At 36.6% G+C, this 22,583-nt stretch overlaps 1 protein-coding gene across 26 annotated transcripts in view; it reads left to right on the top strand.

The window, feature by feature from the left end:
• Positions 1–22,583, top strand: part of DST (dystonin) — a 480,589-nt gene that overhangs the window by 405,880 nt on the left and 52,126 nt on the right. For 22 of the 26 annotated variants that reach the window (XM_038554403.1, XM_038554383.1, XM_038554378.1 and 19 more), the window contains 10 exons: positions 1,422–1,592; positions 4,241–4,407; positions 5,557–5,716; positions 5,918–6,244; positions 6,726–6,810; positions 8,037–8,278; positions 9,212–9,418; positions 19,160–19,279; positions 19,468–19,575; positions 21,564–21,782. In XM_038554403.1, the coding sequence (XP_038410331.1) occupies positions 1,422–1,592; positions 4,241–4,407; positions 5,557–5,716; positions 5,918–6,244; positions 6,726–6,810; positions 8,037–8,278; positions 9,212–9,418; positions 19,160–19,279; positions 19,468–19,575; positions 21,564–21,782 (1,806 nt within the window). The remainder of the gene's footprint in view (positions 1–1,421; positions 1,593–4,240; positions 4,408–5,556; positions 5,717–5,917; positions 6,245–6,725; positions 6,811–8,036; positions 8,279–9,211; positions 9,419–19,159; positions 19,280–19,467; positions 19,576–21,563; positions 21,783–22,583) is intronic. The other 4 variants (XM_038554389.1, XM_038554390.1, XM_038554400.1 and 1 more) reach the window with 1 other exon arrangement.

The raw sequence follows: 22,583 nt of genomic DNA, 5'->3' as shown, positions 1-22,583 counted from the left end.
CTTACTTTTTTTATATTGCTATAAATTAGATGGCCAAAACTCAGATGCCCACAGGAGGTCAGTAGGCAACATAAATGAGAAAAGTGAGTTGAGTGAAATAGAACCTCTCTCTATCACTATCTTGACTTTGATAGAGACACAGTTGTGCCGGTGTGATGGCAGGCGGCCCATGATCCATGACCTTGTGTTGAGGGAGCTCACAAACCTTTAAAGGTACAATCAATCGGTACTTAGCTCTGGCACATCATCCCACGTAGGGATCTAGATTCAATGTTGTCAAATTGTTTACTTACTTTCAAAGGGACTTGGAAATCTCACTTTTTCTGTGAAACATAATTTTCAAATGTTGGTAACTCATTTCACACTGTATAATAGGTCACGCTGTGCAGGTGAATACGACTATGTCTCTGTCGGCCTTGGACTGAGGGTTTACCACCCTCGCCATAGGCTATTAACTCTAAATATTATTTTACTTATGAGATGTAGATTCCACCTTTTTCTAAATGTCCATGGGAGAAAACACTGGAAAATAATGCTCCTGATACCTTACGGGGATAATGCTGAAACATAATGGCAGCCCTTCACATGACATAAATTATCAGAACATTGTATAGGATGGCAGTGCTTATCTAGTGGTGGTGGTTTTTGTTCTTGTAGTTTTCTCTGCTTTGAAATCTTAAGCAATTGTTGCCAGATCTCAAAAGTACATTTATCATTCTATAAAGTCTGATTCATATTGGAGTGCTCTTCAAACACCACTGAAATGTAGTGTCAGGTGTAAATATATTCCATAGTGCTTAAAATATCTCACCAACTACTTTTTCAATCCTAAAGGAAAAGATCTGTGAGAAGGGCAATAGGATATCTCTATGTAGGACACAGAGACTCCATTTACTAGAATACAAAGGCCCCTGGTTTGTCAGAAAGGACTCCAGGACTTGGAGCTAGCTGAATTTAATCAGATACTTTACAGGTATTTTGCCTAGCAAAATATAAATCTGTTTCTCTCTACTCTAATAGGTTTTTTCTAAACGTAGTCTTTTAAAATAGTCATCAGTAGGAAATAAAAAAATGAATCAAAAGGATATTGATAAAAATGAATTAGGCATTGTTTCTTTCAGTAACCTTAAAATATTTGAATTATTCGTTCCAATCACAAATGTATTTGGTATTTCCAAAATCTCAAAGATTTCACCTTTTACACTACTGTTTGGGATGGATACCTTTTCTGCTTGGCTCATTTGATACACTTTGACTCCCTTCTACCACAGTCATGTCAATGCTTTGGGCAGATTTTAAGTGAAAAGGAAAAGAAAAATTTGTGACCAGATGGGAAGATGAGCATGAAAAGTGGTGGCTGGTGGGCAAATTTCATTTGTCATGGAACAAGTAAATAAGTTGGCGCAACTGAAACTTTGCAGGTGGCTCAGCGTGCAGCCCAGCTGCAGGAGGCCCTGCTGCACTGTGGGCGATTCCAGGATGCCCTGGAGTCCCTGCTCAGCTGGATGGTGGACACTGAGGAGCTTGTAGCCAATCAGAAGCCTCCGTCGGCTGAGTTCAAAGTGGTGAAGGCCCAGATACAAGAGCAAAAGGTAAGTCAGTGATACTTTTGTGTTGTGTTTCATGTTAAATCACTATAATGACAGTAGAAATTTACCTTGCAACTCTCTTTGAATTAACAGGATATTCTAGTTGACTGGCCACTGATGCTCTAGAAATTATTTTTTAGTCATGCAACAAATATTTACTGAACATCTGCCATGGGTCCGACACTTTCAGGTGCTGGAGATAATCACTGACTAGAAAAGATGAAAGTTCCTCTTTGAGTTTAAGGTTTTGTGGACAGGGAGGAAGAGGAAGAGACAGTAAACTAAGCTGTGATAAGTTTGCAAGTGAAAAATAAAGCAGAGGTGGGAGATAAGAATTAGGAAGTAACAGAGCAAGGATGGAGGACAGGAAGTGCTGGAGTGGAGTTGGGGTTGTATATGTGTGCAGTTTGAAATAGGGTAGTCAAGGAAAACTTCACTCACTAAAAAGGTGATTTTGGCAGAAATATCCTTTTTTTTTTTAGTATCCTTATTCCCTTATATATTAAACCAGTTTATATGAAATTGCCTTAATGCTATTACAGTACCATTAACTGTATTCCGTATGCTGTGCCTTTCATCCCTGTGACTTATTCATTCCATAACTAGAAGCTTGTATTTCTCATTCCTTATTTATAGATTAAATACAGGCAGTGTTTTGTGACTCGGCCTATGCTAAAGAAGCAAAAATTTGATTTTTTTTAAAAGATTTTATTTGTTTATTCATGAGAGACACAGAAAGAGAAGCAGAGACCTAGGCAGGGGGAGAAGCAGGCTCCTTGTGGGAAGCCTGATGTGGGACTTGATCCCAGGACCCTGGGATTACAACCTGAGCCGAAGGCAGATGCTCAACCACTGAGTCACCCAGGCGCCCCCCCCTCCAAATATTTGATTCTTACATACTAAGGTGTATGCTATTGTGTCTTTTGACACAACTAATATGGGACCAAGTTGGAAAGAAAGACACATCTGTTAAAGGGATAATAACATATTTTAAAAAATTCTGTGCTCCTGATGGTGTTGGTCAATTAAGAAGCATTTAGTGATATTTTCAGTACTAATTTCTCAGCCATGACTTGAAATGGCATGTGGGAGGGGCCCAGCACACAGCACATTGGTAAGATTTTTCCTATGTGGAAATTTAAAAAGAAGGGAAAGGATTAAGAGGTTTAATTTAGTTTCGACATTCAGTACCATCTCTAAAAATTCTTTGAAGATTCTAGTATACTGAAAATTAACCTTTTAGAAATAGATTTAGAGATAAGGATTACAGAAACAAAATAGGAAACACATTGCATTTGCATGATTTTTAAATAATATATGTGTAATATATAATATGTAACAAAGTAATGTGTGTTTAATAAGTATAATATATTATAATGTACTGCTACCATTCAGTATGTAATGTAATTTAAACCTTTGTCATTCTCCCTTAAGTCAATGAACTATGTTGGCCAACAAAATGTATTTGTTGACTTTGATTTTCTTAATTGCTAGAGCCTTTGCAATTCAAGTTTATCAGAAGTAATCCATTTAATTAGTTCTCTTTACTGCCTAAACCACCTGTTGTGCCTTGATTTTATAATGACTGTAACCTATAACAAGAGAGTTTGCATTTCTTCCCTTTCTTTGTAAACATGTTCCTCTTACCATCTGACTTGGTGGTCCCAAAATGAAAGTGAGAGGATACTCTTTTAGCTTGTTGCCTCAGGGTAGCTGTAGATTTCTCTAATCCTTAACTATCAGTCAGGATCAGATTAAGGAGGCAGTGAAGAAGTATTTAGCATTTCATATACCTGTGATTTCCTCACTGCTATTAACACAGTGCCTGTACTTAGCACTTGCTCATGAAATAATCATTCTGATTAGGTTAGAGCAAGGTAATCCTGAGTTCTGGCTACTTCTGTCAAACATTCCATTCCTGGCTTTTTTGAGATGTTTGCTTAGAATTAAATTGGATTTTTTTTTTTTTTTTTTTTTTTTTTTTTTTTTTTTTGCTGCTGCTAAATCCTGAAATACTGGTCTTATTTAGCCAGCTTCAAGGATTTCTGACTTGTTCCATCCTCTGTTCCTTTTGGAAATGGTATTTAGAGGCTCTTTTTTCAGCCTCATGAAGGATTTTAGGAGCTAGTTCCACCTACAGAGAGGCAGGAGCCTCTAGTTTTAGCCTCATCAGTTTGTGAACTTGATCTGAGTCTCAGTCTCCCTGTCTCTAATGGTTTGTTTAACATGGGAAAAGTTTGGAAAACATTAGTGATTTATAGTAATCTTACTTGTCTTAGTAGGACAGGTGACTGTTGAATGTTTAGGGTATTCCCATTTCATTACAGTAGCGGGGATCTTGTACTTCAAGTGGAGTAGAGTTATCCTTGAGCAGCACCTTCTCATTATTTTATATAAAAAAATTAATAATGAATGGCTTATGGCCTTACCGATATTAGCTTGAAAAGCCCCAGTCACAATGTCTGACATGATAGCAATGAATCACTAAACAAAACGGGTTATTTTTAAAATCTTTTTTACGTGAATCTATACAAAATATGTATTCTTGTCGCATATCAAAAGTACTTAGACTGTGTTTTCCATGATGTTAACAGTTTCTTTTGCCCTCCCTGCCCCCCTTTTAATTTTGGTGTTTAATGTTCTGTCTCAAGCTTCTCCAAAGATTGTTAGATGACCGCAAATCTACTGTGGAGGTAATCAAACGAGAAGGAGAAAAAATTGCTGCAACAGCAGAACCTGCGGATAAAGTGAAGATTTTGAAACAGCTGAGTCTCTTGGATAGTAGATGGGAGGCATTACTTAATAAAGCTGAAACGAGGTAACTTAAATACTTCCGGTCTTCTGAAAGAGTAGCAAAGGCTTTCATGCTAATAGTTTGCATTTTGGTAATGCTTTTCTCCAAATTGTCATTTTCCTATGTTTACCATGTATGTAAACAGGCAGCAAGGGCTGTGGTGCCTCACTGTTCATTCCTCCAATGGTAAGGTCTTGTAGTCACCAAATTTCAACTCTTTATTTTAAGAAAAATAGTTCTCCAGGAGTAATTCATCTATTTATTACACAGTAACTGCTTGCCTGCCGTGAATCAGGCACAGAGCGAGACCTTGGGTTACAGAGGTGAACTGGACAGATCATCTCTGCCCTCAGGGCATGGTCTAGTAGAGCTTGATAGCCTTTGAAAAGTAATGACAAAGTGATGTTTCAGAGCAAAAACATAGGGTGTTGTGGAAGCATATGATAGAAAGAACCTAGTCTGGGGGCAAGGAAATGACAGCTAAGCTGTGTCTTAAAGGAGTAGGAGTTAGCCAAGAAACAAAGTAGATGGAAGGCTAAGATGTTTAGACATATAACGTTTATGAAGGGTTAGAGACCTGGAGCATATTTTTCTTCTTTTGTGATATTTTAATCCATAAATACTAACTGTTGCTATTGGGAAATATATCTGACACTGTACTTGGGACGGGGGAGGATATACTTGATGCACTACTTAGGAATCCCTGTTCATTCCATGGAGGGTGGGTAATCCAGTTTTGATGAGTTGATTAAGGCAGTCGCAGCAACTGGTGCTCTTATTGAAGTTAATGAATGTATTTATTTAACACTTTGAACAGGGCTTAGTGCAGAATATGTGTTCCATAATTGTTACTTTTATTGTCATTATTTCTGCTATTGTTTTTATAACATTGCTATTATTATTAAACAGCTATTATTTTTTAAGTATTATAACCAGATTTCTTAAGAGTTTCATAAGATTTAGGTACTTGGGGTTGGTCTCTGGTTCACTTTTAATTTTATTTAATGGGAAAATTACTTTAGCATGTCCTTGAAACGTGGAACATCTTAACTCTAACCTTAGATGTTTTTCACAAAAAAAATGTCTCATATGCAGGAGCATGAGTAAAGATTCTTGTTGAATATTTCACACATTCTTCATCCCTAAATGACCTTTATCTTGGCACATGTATAGGAATCGTCAGTTGGAAGGTATCTCGGTGGTAGCACAGCAATTTCATGAAACCCTAGAACCATTGAATGAGTGGCTTACAACCATAGAAAAGAAGCTGGCGAATTGTGAGCCCATAGGAACCCAAGCATCTAAACTTGAAGAACAAATTACACAGCACAAAGTAAGACACCCTTTGCACATTAGTAAGATTCAGTTTTCCGTCTCCTCCATGGTTTTATGTCATAAATTTGAGTTATGCACTATTGTGTTATGCATGATTGCAAACTAAGCCCATTTCAAATGTCATTCTTTCGTTCTGTTTATGTTTTCATTTTTATTTGTCCATCCTTTCTGTTTCTCTTTTTTTTAAACTTTATTTTAGGCTTTAGAAGATGACATCATCCATCACAATAAACATTTACACCAGGCTGTTAGCATTGGCCAATCCTTAAAGGTTTTGAGCTCCAGGGAGGATAAAGATATGGTGCAAAATAAATTAGACTCCTCTCAAGTGTGGTACATTGAGATGCAAGAGAAAAGTCACAGCAGGTCTGAGCTCCTCCAGCAGGCCTTATGTAATGCTAAGATTTTTGGGGAAGATGAAGTTGAGCTGATGAATTGGCTGAACGAAGTACATGACAAACTGAGCAAGCTCTCAGTCCAGGATTACAGCACTGAGGGGCTTTGGAAGCAGCAGTCTGAACTTCGGGTATTTTTATTTCTTTCTTTTTTTTTTTTTTTTTCATTTCAGTTGTCATTATTTTCTTTGTCTTCCTTATTTTTATATTATTTATGTTCTTGCGATTTAGGTGAATTGCTATATTCAAAAAAGACTTAGCCTGTGTATACAGATTAAATTTGTCCAGTAGCCAGACTCTTCACTTTTTCTTTGTTACTTTATGATTGTTTACAAAGACCTCTAATTAACCAGTAGTCCAGTATCTTCACTGGACTTCATAGGCCATTTTCTGAAAAGGAGAATGTATGGGTTAGGATAGCTGAACATGAGACATGGGCCATGATAGTGTAAAGAAGAGGGGTAAGCAAGGCAACAGGAATGGCTAGTTGAAAATGGGAGGTGTTTACTCAAATCTCTATGAAACACAGAGTTCTCTAAGGTTAACCAAAGCTAATTGTTATTTAAATTTCCACACACACACACACATATAAAAATGGTACCTGTGTTTTAGGTTCTGCAAGAGGACATCCTACTCAGAAAACAAAATGTCGATCAGGCATTACTAAATGGTTTAGAACTACTGAAACAAACAACAGGTGAGAATCTTTCAAATCAACTCATCATTACTGTTAGCATTTTGCATTGCTTTCTAAATATTTTAGGGAGAGGGGAAAAACAAAATATTTTATAATTTTGGGGCCACTCCAAGACTTCATTCTGCAGAATGCTTTGAAGACTGATCCAAGAGCGTTTTGGAATATGATCTCACTTTTTTTCTCATGATCTCACTGGGGTTCTTAATGGAAGTGGCGTGTATTACTCATAACACAAAGCACTGTGGCATAGGAGATGCTCAGAGAAGCCCACAGCAGAGTTACGTTGGTTTTCCACTGAGGGAGGCAGTTGTTCTACATGCGTGCATAGGTTGTAAACAGATTTTTAAAATTTTAAGGTTGTTGGCATTTCGAAACACACACTCCATGCCTACCCACCCCCAGGCTTCATTTTTCCATGCTTAAACTCACTAAGAAAACAGATACAGACTAACTTGTTTTCACTATACCTGTGTCCAGTTCAGCACCATATTGTGGTATGGGCGAGTAATGTTCACTATGAATTGGAGGAATTTGACGTAGTATCTAGAACCTCGGACTAGGAGTCTGAAGCCTAGGACACAGTTTCTCTGTGTGTCTGCAAATGAGGTAGAGGCGACTGAGGATCTGTTGAAATAGTACAGATGAGTGTGTTATTTTTAATATGTATACACATGCACACAACACACATATGTACCACGTACACACGTGTCCATCCATACATACACGTATGCCAGGCATTGTTCTAAACACTTCGCAAATAAGCTCATTGAATTTTTATCATAACCTGATGAGGTGGATTCTGTTCTTATCCCTATGTAAAGTTGAGTAAACAAGGGCCCAGAGAGGTTATTTTATACATGGTAACAAGCCACAAAGTCAATATTTGAACCTGAGTGGTGTTTAGCCCCTATGCTTGAAAAACTGAAAGCACCATATAGTTAGATGCAAAGATGATGCTTTCACATAACTGAAGGCACTGTAGCCCTTTCCAATTTTATATTTGTATTTTCAGAGCTGTTGAGATTTGCCAGAAATCCTGGGGGAAAAGATTAAAATTGGGAAAAAGGCTTCTCTTGGGTCAGATCATCTTTGGGAAAATGCTCTTTTTTTTTTTTTTTCTTACCATAGAAAAATCTCATCAGTATACAATAATATCTAAAGAAACTCTATCCTCCCTTTGCCTTTTCTTTCCTTTCTTGAGATATAACATGCCTTTGACATTTTAGGTGATGAAGTTTTAATAATTCAAGATAAGTTGGAGGCCATTAAAGCAAGGTACAAAGATATCACAAAATTGAGCACGGATGTTGCCAAAACTCTGGAGCAGGCACTGCAGCTTGCAAGGCGGCTGCACGCCACACGCGAAGAGCTCTGCACCTGGCTGGACAAAGTGGAGGTGGAATTACTTTCCTATGAGACTCAGGTTCTGACAGGAGAAGCAGCAAGCCAAGCTCAAGCGAGACAGAAAGTATGCTCGGATTTATGCATTTTGAATCTATTTGTTATCTCTTAGAGAGATGGTCTCATGTTGTTACTAATACACTGAAGGATGCCTTGATGGGTGGGGACCCAACAGAAATTGGCTGCAGATCAATTGCTTAAAACTTTAAGGAGTCCAAAGATGAAAATAGCATATTGTAATTTGTTTCCAGAGTCTTCTGGTTGAGAGTATAGTTTATAGCACAAGAGACAGAATGATGAAAATGGAAAGGAGGAAAATTTAAAAAAGGAAAATGATTGTTTTAGAGGGATACAGCATTTGCTTAGAATTAACAATATCTCTCTAAGATAGATGCATAGCATGAGGTAGCCTTTCTAATTATATTGCAAAAGTGTTATTCTATCATGATGATTCTTCTTCTTTTCAGAGATAGCCTCTGTTTTTATCAGCCCTGAAGTATGATCACATGTGGATGAAAAGGAGTTGGGGAGGTCAGGTTCACAGAGCCTGTAATGATTCAACTGGGATGATTTAAAGCCAATATGTTCTCATTTTGAGGGTCACTTCAGTTCTAGCTTGGACTTTACTCTTGGACTTCACTCTTTATTTCACTTTTCTGATACCTGCTTACTTAGAGGTTATCAGAAAGCAAAGAATAATACACGTTAACTTGCTTGGTTTTATTTCCCAAATTTTAAACATTTGTATTAAAGTTCAAAGATAGAATCTTTGCTATGTTGACCAATGACTTGTTCTTTGGAACTCCTCAGGAAACACTTCCCTTTTTACAAAATAGCTTTAAGGAACAAAGGTTCCTAAACTTAACTGAAACACAGGGGCCAATGCCTGGCATTATTCTCCTGCAGAGGACTTTAGTGCCAAGGACAGTAAAAGGAAAAGCCTGTTCAAACTCTTAAGCATTACCCCCAGATTTGTATGTTTTCTTAATTCTGCTCTCAGGAACTGAAAAAGGAAGCTAAGAACAGCAAAGCCTTATTAGACTCCCTTAATGAAGTGAGCAGTGCTTTACTGGAGCTGGTCCCATGGAGGGCAAGGGAGGGGCTTGAAAAAATGGTGGCCGAGGACAATGACCGCTACCGACTGGTGAGCGACACCATCACTCAAAAGGTGGAGGAGATTGATGCCGCCATTCTGAGATCCCAGCAGGTAGGGGCATGCGGTTTGTTGTCTGGGCAATACATTTTCCCCAGTTGTTCTCCGAGTCTTTACCTGAACAAAGATTTCTGCTAATAGTGTTTCCATTCATTTGTTATGCTTCAGAAGCAAAAGGAGGGATTTGAAAAGAATTCAGGTTCCTTCGACATCTGAGTGCCAGACCAGGCAAGGCTAATCTGTACATTGTTAACAGCCATCTGCCTCCCTGTAGCCCAGACTTATCCTTACCAAATCAGTCCCTGGGAAGATCAGCCCGGCTTTCCAAACAAAGTGCTTTTTTTGCCTCCATGTATGTGAATTGCTAATACTAATTTTATGCCTTGGCTAAGTCTAATCTGTATGTGAGTAAATATTTTGAGTTATCGTGTAAGTCAGCATTAACTGCTCATTTACATACTGCTATGGCAAAGAGAGAGCTATATTCTTTCTAAAAAGGAAGCAGTGGTGTTGGTGATACTGTGTTTTTTTCTGGAGATGACTCAAGGGAAAAAAACGATAGTTTCTGACCTGTCTGCGACTCACGCAGAGTTTATAGTTCCAGAGAGTTTTATAGGCACCCAGCCCTCACCACAGCTCCCTCAGAAAGCTGTGGGCAATGAGTGGGGTTCTGGAAACAGAAGTTTATATGACATACTTTGATGAACTTTTATTGACTATTTTGGACTATTTACATTAAGTCATCAGACTCTTACTGCAGACTCTCTGTGACAGGGCTAATGCGCTATTGCAGTGTATTTTAGAGCAGAGCTATGGAAGGTACATAACTAAGCTTGTACTAATATGTGCCAAAAGCAAGAAACACAAATCAAGCGGATTGTGTGGGACCATCCAAAATTAATTTTCAAAGGTTGCTGTAGAAGTGTAATTTATTTATTGTTAAATATTATGATTTACACCGCACAATGCTTCACTCCTCATGTCAGTGCTCTGGAATCACAAAAGCTGATGAAAACCAATGACAGCAAAAGGCCTGCCTAAGAAATTTTTGCGAGGGAAGAGCATTCATGCCTGAGGAATGTATTTGCATGACTTCTGTTTTCCAAGTTTGGCACAATTTCTGTGCCTCCTTATTACAGGAAAATAAACGCATTTTATTTGTGAAGTTTATTCAACTATAGGAAAATGCTGGATTTTTTTCACCAAAACTGATACCAACATTTCAGAATTAGCACTGAAGATTTCCTAAATTAGCAAGACAAATATTCTGTACTTTTAGAGTCTGATATTTCTTGAGGAGTTGACTATGGGTGGTCAGTTTGGTGAAGTAAGTCAGTGATGAGGGCAAGATGGCAGGTGGAGCTTGTCTTGGTTAATAATTTCAGATATGTGCCAGTGTCATTAACCATAGTTCGGTTCTTTTTGAGCTTAGCAAATATTTTCTGAAGTTTAAAAAAAAAAAGGAACCAGGTCAATATATCCCAAACATATATCCTTTAGGAAAGTAACAGTTACTCGTGCCTTTTCTGATAAAAATCATTCATTATAGAAAATTTTAAGATTTTCTGAAAGAATACATACAAACTCATGGACTTCTTCTAGTCATTCTTCTGAGAAAGAGACAGAGAATTTGTGTAGTAGCAATGTCTTACTACCACCAGTAGGTCTTACAGCTAATATTAATGCCATTAATATTTTCTGGTTATTCACATGTATTTATTCTGTATTCATATGTGCCTTCCTTTGAAATGCCTATAAGTCTTTCCAATGAAGTACCTCCAGCAATCAAGAAAATCAGTAAAATGTACTTAAGACAAAGAAAGAAAGAAAGAAAGAAAGAAAGAAAGAAAGAAAGAAAGAAAGAAAGAAAGAAGAAAGAAAGAAAGAAAAAGATCTTCCAGCTAGGCTTAAAACATACAGTTTTTGAGTGGGAAGAACATGTACAGTGAAGGGGCTTGCCTGTGCTCCCCAAAACTAGTATGTAGTGGAGTTGGATCCAGATTTGATCCAGATCTCATTCTACCTCACTATTATGCCTCCTTACAAATTATGTAGAGAGGAAAAATCCTGAGGGTGACCTAATTTTTCTAACTTCCTCCGGTAATCTGAAGAAGGGTGCCATTATTACAGCAAAATGGAAGTATGTAATGAGAGCATCTCCAACTACAAGGACCATGAGCCAGGAGAGTACAGTGCTGACAAGATTATGAAATACCATTCTCTGGAAGAATTTAAAAACAAATTAAATTGGTACCTGTTTTCCTGGTTTGGCAGAGATTTAATTTTGTACCCGAAAGGACAGTTTCTAAACTTAGAATTTCCAAGTTTATAAAGGAGCTGATACATCACTGAAGTTATTTTGTAACTTTGCCTGCTTATAAATGTTTGGAATTAGGACCAGAGTACAGTTGATACTAAAATATTTGTTTTCTGTTTACACAATGATAATACATCCATGCAATAGAAGAGATGATGCAAAAACATCTTGAGACTTGGATGTTAGCCACATATTTTGTACCATTTTATGGTGTATAAACAAATCATGTACTGTCCTGAGTCTCTTCTTCCTCTGAAACAATGGACATGATCTGACCCCCGTCCATCTTTTTAGACATACCCATAGTTATGTTTTATTAACAGCTACTCCTTTCCAGGCCCCTAACCTCAACATATCTACACCCACAAGTTAATAGGGAAAGGATATGTGTTTTAAACATGATGTGGTAATTTTTAAATGTATAGATTTAGTGCTTTGTTTCTTAATAACCTGGCTAAATTAAGCTAGATTTTAAATAACTGAATGTTTTTGTTTCCAAGCAAATTTCTATTAAATTGTTTCACTTTTTGCCAGGTGTTAAAGTTGTTTATATACAGATCTACCTCCTTTATAATGCTATAGCCTGCTTTTTGGAATACATTAAAAGCATAGGGGACTGTGAAGTGTCTGGCTACTACCCCACAGTAGAGTGGCTTTCAAACATCAACAAGAAAGAAGTATAGGAAAACATGGAAAAGGCAGCTTAGTAAATAGTGACAATATGCTTTATTACTTTGAAAAAGAAAGGGAGCACACAGATACTGCTAATTAGCATGACTTTGTAACCACCCTTTATAAATAGTTTTGAGTAAAGCTCTGATTTGATGTGGTTAGATTTCTTTTAATCCTATATCATAGTGACAGTTTTGAAAATACGTGTCGCTGAGTTTTGAAATCATAGAGCCCTATCCTATGATAGAACCCTATGTAAATTTGAGTGGTATTTATTGCTGGTTGAGAAATAATCAAACTGCCTCAATTACAGACAAATGTGTGAGGACTGTATGCAACTGTATTGGCAGACATTGATCTCAAGAGAATATTCATTTTTTAGAATATTTTATTTATTTATTTATTTGAGAAAGAGGGAGAGCACGAGGGGTGGGTGAGGAGCAGATGGAGAGGGATAAGCAGACTCTGCTGAGCGAGGAGCCCAACATGAGGCTTGATCTCAGGACCCTGATATCACGACCTGAGCTGAAACCAGGAATCAGCCAACCAAAGGAGCCACCAGGCACCCCAAGAATATTCTTTTTTTAATAAGAATTTGGCCCATTCATTGCTTTTAATATAAGTCTGAGAAGAACAGGGCAGCTTAATAAATAGTGATGGTGAGCTTTATAAACAAAGCAAAACATCCACCTCCCTCTCACAACACATGCAGTCATCTAAGTTAGCAACTGTACGTATTTTTTTTTTTTGCATGATAAACCTGCTCAAAGTAGCCTGTTTTAGTGGCTTTCTTTCTCTAACTGCAAATTGAGCCAAACAAGCAATGTGAAAATGGGGAAAGGCACTTTCAGGTAAAAAAAATGCACAGACTAGTAGCCTGAAGTCAGACCCTTGTGATTGTTTAAACCTCAGAGCAGTTAAAATATGCACGATTGTCCAAAGTCACTAAATGTGTTTCGCTAAATTCCCACCATGCTGGGAATCCCAGGCACTCTTCTGCAGTTCCAATTGCTTGACTTATTTTAGTCACTGCAATGACCCCTTTGTATTAAAGGCACACAGGCTGATGATTTGGGTGCAATTAAAATAAGCAGGCCATCAGGTCGTTAGGAATCAGTCTTGGAGAAAGATAACACCTGTTTCTTTATTTTAAAGAATTAGAAGGAAACTTCCCCCACGGAACTGAGATTTGTTGAGACCCACCAGGTGTTGGGGGTGGGAAAATATGGGTTGTGTTATGGATAATGCAGAGCAAAATGGAAGGAAATGCTAATCAAAAGAAAGTAACAAGATCCTCAGCCAAGAGAAGGGAGTAAAAGGATGTCCTTAGAGTTAAGATTCACTTATCATTTTGCCTTTCTTAAATCTCTATTTCCACTTAAGAGAAACCCTAGGTAAATACAAAAGCAGTTTGTCAGAGATTGGAGAAATGTTTAAGAAGTTAAGACCTACTATTTATTGACTGTCATGGTATTTGAGCCATTTTGGGTGAAATCACATGACTGTTTTGAGTTCATGAAACCTGAACTGCATACAAAGCACAAATGATCTAATATGGCAACTACAATGCAGTCCCTGGGGTCAGGCCACCTTGGTTTGAGTCTCAGATGCAACATTAGCTGGGCAACCTCTGGTAAGTCAGGTAACTTCTCTCTGTCTCCATTTTCTTGGCTGTAAATGGGGTTAATGTTAATATCCAGATCATGCAATTGTTGTTAGGATTTAAGAAGATACTGTGTGGGAAGCATGTAGTGTGCTCAGTAAAATGCTGGCCATTACTGTTTTAGAGTGTTTTTCAGGATACTTAGAAATGGACAATTAAAATGATGGGCACTGAGGGGAGCACTTAACGGGATGAGCACTGGGTGTTATACTCTACGTTGGCAAATCAAACAACAATAGAAAAATATATTTACTAAATAAATAAATAAATAAATAAATAAATAAATAAATAAATAAAAAAATGTCTTTCACTCTCAGGGCACCTGGCCAGCTCAGTTAGTGGAGCTCACAGCTCTTCATCTTGGGGTAGTGACTTTAAGCCCCACGTTGGATGCAGAGATTACTTTTTTTAAAATCTTAAGAAAAAAAATGTCTTTCACTATCTTATTAGAAGTTCCTGAAATACTAGTTCTACTGTAATAGAAGTTAGAGTAAGTCGGTGGTTAGACTTCACTGACAATACCTAGTAAAATATTTCCCAGAATGCAATTACGGATACTGAGATGATCTACAATGTATTTGAAGTCAAATTCTGCTATTTGAGTGAGCAGTAAACAAATAGTAGTATGAAAATTTGGTCCAGTAAACTTGCTCTCCATATTGCTCACATTGTAAAATAAACAGTTTTCATGGTCTATTCCAAATGCACACATAGAGTCATTTGAAAGATTCATAGGCCTAAATAAAATGCCTTGCTTTACTGTATATTGCTTAATAAAGGCCTTGTGGCTGTTCTGTTTGTTGCTGAACAATAAATATTTGCTAATTTAATAAAAAAAAAATTCTCAAAAGACAGGAGGGACATTTCTGCTTGAAGTCTTGTTTTCTTTTAGCAGAGCAAATATTTGCCTTGGTTGAAGAAACTGTGTTTGAGTTTCAGCTTTCCATTTTGGCAACTTAGAATGTATCATCATACTGTTTTTCACTGGATCCTTTTTTTTTTAAAAAAAAAAAAAAGAGAGAAATAGATTTAAACTAATATTAACACTAACAGCCTGACTTTATTTATTAGGACTGTCATATAAATGCTAAAAATAGCCTGATCACAAACAAGTGGGGTGGTGTGTCATTTTATTTTTTTAGGAACCAATAGAGGAGGAAAGTCATTACTGTTAAATTTTATTCAGATTATCGTGCAGCACTTGCACTCAGGTACAAAGGCCTGGACTGTTTTGCTCAGTTTTGTACTCCTTTTTTTTAAATTTTATTTATTTATTCATGAGAGACACACAGAGAGAGGCAGAGACACAGGCAGAAGGAGAAGCAAGCTCCCTGCAGGGAGCCTGATGCAGGACTTGATCCCAGGACCCTGGGATCACAACCCAAGCCAAAGGCAGACGCTCAACCACTGAGCCACCCAGGTGCCCCAGTTTTGTACTCTTTAAGGGAATCACGAATGAACTTTCATTGTATATGGCCTGAAAACTAATAATCCATGCATAGAAGACTCTTCTACTTGTTTTTCATGAGGATTTCTTTTTCTACATCTGAAGTTCCTGAATTAGTTGAATTTTTTTTTTTAAAGATTTTATTTTTAAGTAATCTCTACCCTCAGCGTAGGGCTTGAACTCACAACCCTGAGATCAAGAATTGAATTGTTTCGCCAACTGAGCCAGCCAGGTGCCCCAAAATGCTTTCTTTTTTCTTTTTCACATTGATAAATTATTGCTAATTAATGAGTAGTTCCATTTGAAACTAACGTAAAAATTATTGAGCCAGATTAAGATAGAATTTTCTTAAAAGGGAGAGGTGGGGAGGGACAGAAGGAGAGAGAGAGAAAATGTTAAGCAGGCTCCATGCCCAGCGCCCCCGAGATCATGACCTGAGCCGAAATCAAGAGTCTCGTAACCAACTGAGTAACCCAAGTGCCCCAAGATATAAATTTTCATGTGGTTTTTCAAGATTGTTTCTGGAATCCATACTGTTCTGATTTGTCCTGGTAGCAGAAAAAGTAATGAATCAATGGAAAAAAAACATTTATTAACACTACTATGAACCCCTTCAATAAGTTTTATGAAAAATGTGGCTTCCCTAAAAAAGAATGTATAATATTATGGGAAATAGAGGAAAAATTAATAATTCTGTTTGAATATATAAATGTATGCAGTCATTTGAGAAGTACTGCCCTTATAAGGGAGCTCCCCAACCCTGAGGACTAAAGTTCTGAATTTCTATCTGGAACAACTTTAGCAGGGCAGTGGTCCTCGTAAACGTGTGATGCATAAAAGAGGGTTCTCATCAGCATATAGGATAGTGTGACTGCTGCCCAGACACCATTTTAGTCTTTAAGACTTTGCATCATTTTTTGGTAGATGTTGGTTTATATTCAGATTTTCTTCAAGTAGCAGTTCTGGAGGTTGTTAGAGAAAGGTCTTTTAAGCCCTATTCCCCTTTCATGTACTTATGCAATTGAATTTTTAAAGGTAAATGTAAGACTATTATTTTTACCTCTATTATATTTCTGGCTCAGGCCCATTATTTAAATGGTTATCTAAAATTTTTTCTATCCTGAACTGTTGACTAAAAGAAATTGACCTGCAAATAGCTTCAGTATTTACTTGTTTAACTTGTGTTGCAAAGGTGAGAGCAAATGGGTTCATAATATATAGGAAAAAAAGGGTAATAATTTATAATGTCATTGTGTATTTTTCACTTTTGTATAGTTTGTTATTTTTTTCTTAGGCGATTGAAAGCATAATGGTACTCTTTACTCAATGCTATTCATATTTGTGCCAGGTTATGGCTGACAGGTTATTTCCTTATAATAAAGGGAAGCCCAGTGATAAGCTTGGAAAATATTATTAAAAAATAAATTATACCCCATGGTGATTGAGGGTACAGCAAAACTCTGCTTGTGGGTGCATAAATTAGCACATCCTCTCTGAAGGACAGTTTGGTGTAGTATATCTCTAAAAGAGAAAGTGCGAATGGAACTCACATGAGAGTTATCCACTCAGAACTTTGTTGTTGTTGCTTTTAGTTAACTTTTTTTTTTTAAGATAATTGTAGATTCACATGCAATTATAAGAAATAATAGATGATCTCATTGTACCCTTTACCTGTTTTCCCCAGTGGTAACATTTTGCAAAATTATAGTACAGTATCACAAGCAGGATGTTGACATTGATGCAGTCAAGATGCAGAACATCTCATCACCACAAGATTACCTCATTTTGCCCTTTTATAGCCTCCCACCTCTACCCTCTCTTTAACTCCTGGCAACCACAAATTTTTTCTGCATTTCTGTAATTTTATCATTTCTAGAATGTTCGAGTATTAAACCTTATTCTTAACTACAGCCTCTCTCTCTTCTCTTTCTGGGACTCCAATGACATGGATGTTAGATCTTTTGTTACAGTTTCACAGATCCCTGAGGTTCTGTTGATTTTTTTTTTTCTCCAGTCTATTTTCTGTTATTTAGATTGGATAATTTTTGTACTGTCTTCTACTTTACTGACTCTTTTCTCTGTGCCCTTCATTGACCTCATCCACTGAGCTTGTTATTATATATTTAATATCTGTTTGGTTCTTTTTTTTTTAAGATTTTATTTATTTATTCATAAGAGACACAGAGACAGAGAGGCAGAGACACAGGCAGAAGGAGAAAGCAGGCTCCATGCTGGGAGCCCAACCTGGGACTCAGTCCTGGGTCTCCAGGATCATACCCTAGGCCAAAGGTGGCACTAAACTTCTGAGCCACCCGGGCTGCCCTGTTTGGTTCTTTCTATAGCCTCTTTCTTTGCTGAGACTATTTTGTTGCTAAGGTCTTCTAATTTTTCATTCATTTCAACTGTGTTTGAAATTGCTCAATAAAGCATTTTTATCATGGGTGCTTTAAAATTTTTGTCAGTGCTAACATTTCTGTCATCTGGGTCCTGGTGTCCATTGATTATCTTTCTTTAGTCCAGTTCTGGCGGTACGGGACTTGAATGCTCACAATGTCTGTTTCCCATTCAATCTTCTAACTGAGGCCTTGTAGTTACCATTTATACCACTGGTGCTCAGGGGGCACTTGCCCACTTTGCTCATTTACGATAACTGCTTGGCCCTGGGAGGCATTGGCTTCTGTCTGATGCAAGGTATCAAAAATGTTTATGCTCTTTGACTTGGTAGTCAGTTCCTTGTAGGAATCTACCCTAAAGAGCTAATTGGAGATGCCATTAGAGATTTCTATTTATTACAGGTTTGTTTATAAAATAGCAAAAAATGTGGTGAGCCTAAATAAAAATATCCAGGTATGCTAGAATACAATGATGTTATTTAAAATTAACATTTAAAGAATATGACATGGAAATGTTCTAAATGAAAGAGCAGGATATGAAACTGTTCATACAATATTATCCCAGACTTTTATAAATCTTTTTCAACTTCTGGAATAAAATTCACTAAAATACCAACAGTATTAACTCCAGGTTTTAATTTTCTTCTGTATATTTTTCTGTACTTTATGAATTTCTACCATGAATTATTGTTAAGATCAGGAAAATAAAACCTCTTAAAATATTTTAAGAATACTCTTGGACGTGTTTTTTGCTATTAAATGAGATGTAAAAAATTATACTTGAGATGCTTGGGGATATATTCTACATACAGAAACATACTTTGCACATGCGATTATCCACACATAGTCTGGTAAATAAATGTGAATATTTCATGAGTTTTGCTAGGAGTCTTATATGTAGATAACAGAATGCTGCCTGCATAGCATATGGATTACAGTGATGAGTGTAATGATTGAAAGATGGTATCCAGCTATTGACTTTTTGAGCTGTTCAGTTTGGACAGTACTCTTAAAAGAGAAAATCCTTATAATTACCAAAAAGAAGACAACAGAGTTAGCTGTCCAAAAATCATTATGCTGTGTTATATACTTAACGCATTTTAAGATCTTGTGTTTAATTACTCTGTGGGAAGTTCTCCTTTCTTATTACTTTAGTCATCATCATAAACTATTTCAGGATCCATGAAGAGATAATCTCAAAATTTCTACTTGTATAATTTGGATTTTTTAAAAAATGTAGATAGGTATTTTTCTGGCACCAGTTATAGGAACTTACTGACCTAATTATTTATCTTTTGTTTAGTTTGACCAAGCAGCTGATGCCGAGTTATCCTGGATTACTGAAACCGAAAAGAAATTGATGTCTCTGGGTGACATCAGGCTTGAGCAAGACCAGACGTCTGCTCAGCTGCAGCTTCAAAAGGTGAAGAAGTGCATTTCCAATTATATCACAATTATTTGTTAGTGTGCCCCAAGTCTAGACAGTGTGTGCATGATTTATTTTGCAAGACCCCTCTAGTGTAACTTGGTATCTTTAACTACTTTGCCTGATTGTTTTCATTTTAGTCATACACTCTCTCTTTTTTTAATCTTTATTTTGGTAAATCACAGACATTCACCATGGAGATTTTGAGACACAAGGATATTATTGATGAACTTGTTAAATCTGGACATAAAATCATGGCCACATGCAGTGAAGAGGAAAAGCAATCAATGAAGGTATATAATCTAGTCTGTGTGACTGGTGATGAGACTCTTGAATAAATGGACTGCGTTGAGCTCTCAATCCTAGAGAAGCACATTTCCTTTATTCACAGCTGCCATTTAGACAGCTAAATCATTAGTTTTAAATAAGGCATTTTTCAGGCTTACAGAGTGACAGTAAAAGGAATATTCCTTAAGGGAATCACCCTGGGGACAATTTCTTTTTTTAATAGATGCTAAAGCTATTAAGGTTTGTGTCCTTGAATAATTGGCACACTTTAAACATTCAATTAATGTTTGCTGGATAACTGACATTATTATCAGTATAAATTGTTACTAGATGTGTCTGTCAACTGTTGTTTACATGCTTCAAAATATGTGGTTCTCTCTAATGCTGAAATCCATTGTGTGTAACATTTTGGTAAGTTGTATAGGAAAAACAGCTGAATAATTAAGGAAGCATCTAGTTTATGTATTTTAAATGATCCTTTAAATTGATGGAAAACCAGCCACAAGTAAGACCGTTTAGTTCAGTTCATAGACATCTGAGCAGACTAAAGAAATTAATGTATATTAATGCTTCTGATAGGAAAATATTCCACAGCAAAAAAGTTATACAAATGTCTATGCCTAAGATCACATTTTAGAGTATGCATTGCTTTTAAGGTATACCAGAGACAAAGTAATAGAATGTAACTATATAACTATGTAACTATAGTGATACTTCCTTTATTATTTATTCTGGCAATTCACTTATTTGTAATTGAACATTTATTATTTTTACAAAGATTTTACCATGAAAAATAGAGATCATCATAAAATAATTTCTCTGTCATTCTGCGGCTTATTAGATTACTTTTGTACTCTATCTTCTTCTGTTAGTTTATGATGTGAATTTATACCATAATCTAGATCACTGTGACCAGCTCCCAAAATATAGTGTATAGTATAATGTTCTACTCTGATTCTAATATATGTAATTAATTTTGTTGACTAGTAGTTCCTCTTACGATTTCATTTGTGAAAGGTAGTCCTTCTTTTTGGCTAGAAAGTAATGTTAATGTTGCTAGACTCTTATGAGCCTTGTTTTCAAATCTAGAAGATCTGCAAGACCTAGAAACGTAGTTGAAGAATTTTGCTTATTATATTTGGAAAGCTCAGTGTCTTATTCATAAAAACTTGAGGATATTTATTTATTTGTTTATATTTGGGGTTTTGTCACCTAATATTTGGAGGGGAGAGATTGTCATTAAATCCTGTGATTTTTGATGATGGCATAAAATCCATTATGTGACTACATCATTATTTATTAGCTTAGTCTCTAATTGTTGTATTTTTAAGATGTTTTCCACATTTTTGCTATTTTTTACATATATATGGGAAAATGTTCTTTTTTTTTATTGTGGTAAGAATACAACATTAGCATATAGCAGAATATTATTCAGCCTTAAGAAGGAAGGCAATAGATGAACCTGAAGGATTTTTTTTTTAAGTAATATCTACACACTCAACATGGGACTCAAACTTGTAACCCCGAGATCAAGAGGCACAGACTATGCTGACTAAGCCAGCCAGGTGCCCCTTAAAGTGTCTTTTTAAATTTTAATGAAATTTTATTAAAGGGGCACCTGAATGGTACAGTTGGTTAAGCATCTGCCTTCGGCCCAGGTCATGATCCCAGGGTCCTGGGATGAGCCCTGCCTTGGGCTCCCTGCTCAGCAGGGAGTCTGCTTCTTCATCGGCCCATCCCCGTGTTCGTGCTCTCTCTCTGTCCCTCACTGTCTCTCTGTCTCTTAAATAAATAAAATCTTTAATGTGATCTTTTATACATAGAAATAGTTACAATCTAAATGGGTTTTTAATGATTTAGTCATTAAACATACTGATTTGTTGAGTGCCTCCTTTGCACGAGGCATATAGTGCTAGAGAAAACATTTCTGGGGTACATGTGCTCTTTGGGCCTGCTTGGCCAGCTAAACACATTTCATTATCTTATTTTCTAGAAAAAACTGGATAAGGTACTGAAGAACTATGATGCTATCTGCCAGATAAACTCAGAGAGGTATCTACAGCTAGAACGGGCACAGTCCCTAGTTAACCAGTTCTGGGAAACTTATGAAGAGCTTTGGCCATGGCTGACAGAAATACAGAGAGTCATCTCTCAGCTTCCTGCCCCAGCCCTTGAATATGAGACACTAAGACAACAGCAGGAAGAACATCGGGTAAGATTGATGTTAAAGAGGATGTTGTATTCCTCATTAAAAGAGAGACATGATTGTTATGGTGTTTTTAGTACATGTGCTGAAGTACAAAGACAAATTGTTTCTCCTTTTTTTTTCACCTTCGACCTCTTTCGATGGTGTTTGCTCCTTTAAGTCTGTATGAGTAAACCAGAGAGTATATTTACATCTACAAATTTACTGTATTTTAAACATTAATAAAATAGCATTATGAAGCCCTCATTTCAGTAGTTACTTAAATATCAACATAGCTTAAAATTTTGCCATGGTTCGACTGAGAGAGGGTTCAAGACTATCAGAAAAAATCTGGAGTTCTTGTCATTTATGGACTTATGAACATAGTTGCTGTCTCCCAGATCTGTACAATTTGTACTCTGAGGAGGCTATTCATGTGTGCATGTGTGTACATGTGTGTATGCATGCATAAAAACTTAGTATATTACATCATTGTTTGAAGAATGTGACATACTTATTAATTTTGCTTGTTTACTTTGTTAATGTATTGGCACTGAAGAATATCTCTAAGTATTTCTTTAGAAGAGCTTTAGTCAACACTTAAATGCAAAATGGAAATTTTATTGAGTTCTGTCTACATCATCAGCAGGAGAAATACTTAAAAATTATGCAGAATTGAATTTAATTTTAGTATAAAGGTTTATTTGTGGCAGAAATCCTGATGGCTATCCACTGAATAAGTTCTAATATAAAATGTTCTATGGATTTCTTCTATTCTGAGGTGAGATTTGAGTAGCTAAGTTTCTTGCATAATATCAAATAATGAAA

Source organism: Canis lupus, chromosome 12, assembly GCF_011100685.1.
Source record: "Canis lupus familiaris isolate Mischka breed German Shepherd chromosome 12, alternate assembly UU_Cfam_GSD_1.0, whole genome shotgun sequence".
Lineage (NCBI taxonomy): Eukaryota > Metazoa > Chordata > Mammalia > Carnivora > Canidae > Canis > Canis lupus.
This window is presented reverse-complemented; position numbering and strand designations above follow the sequence as displayed.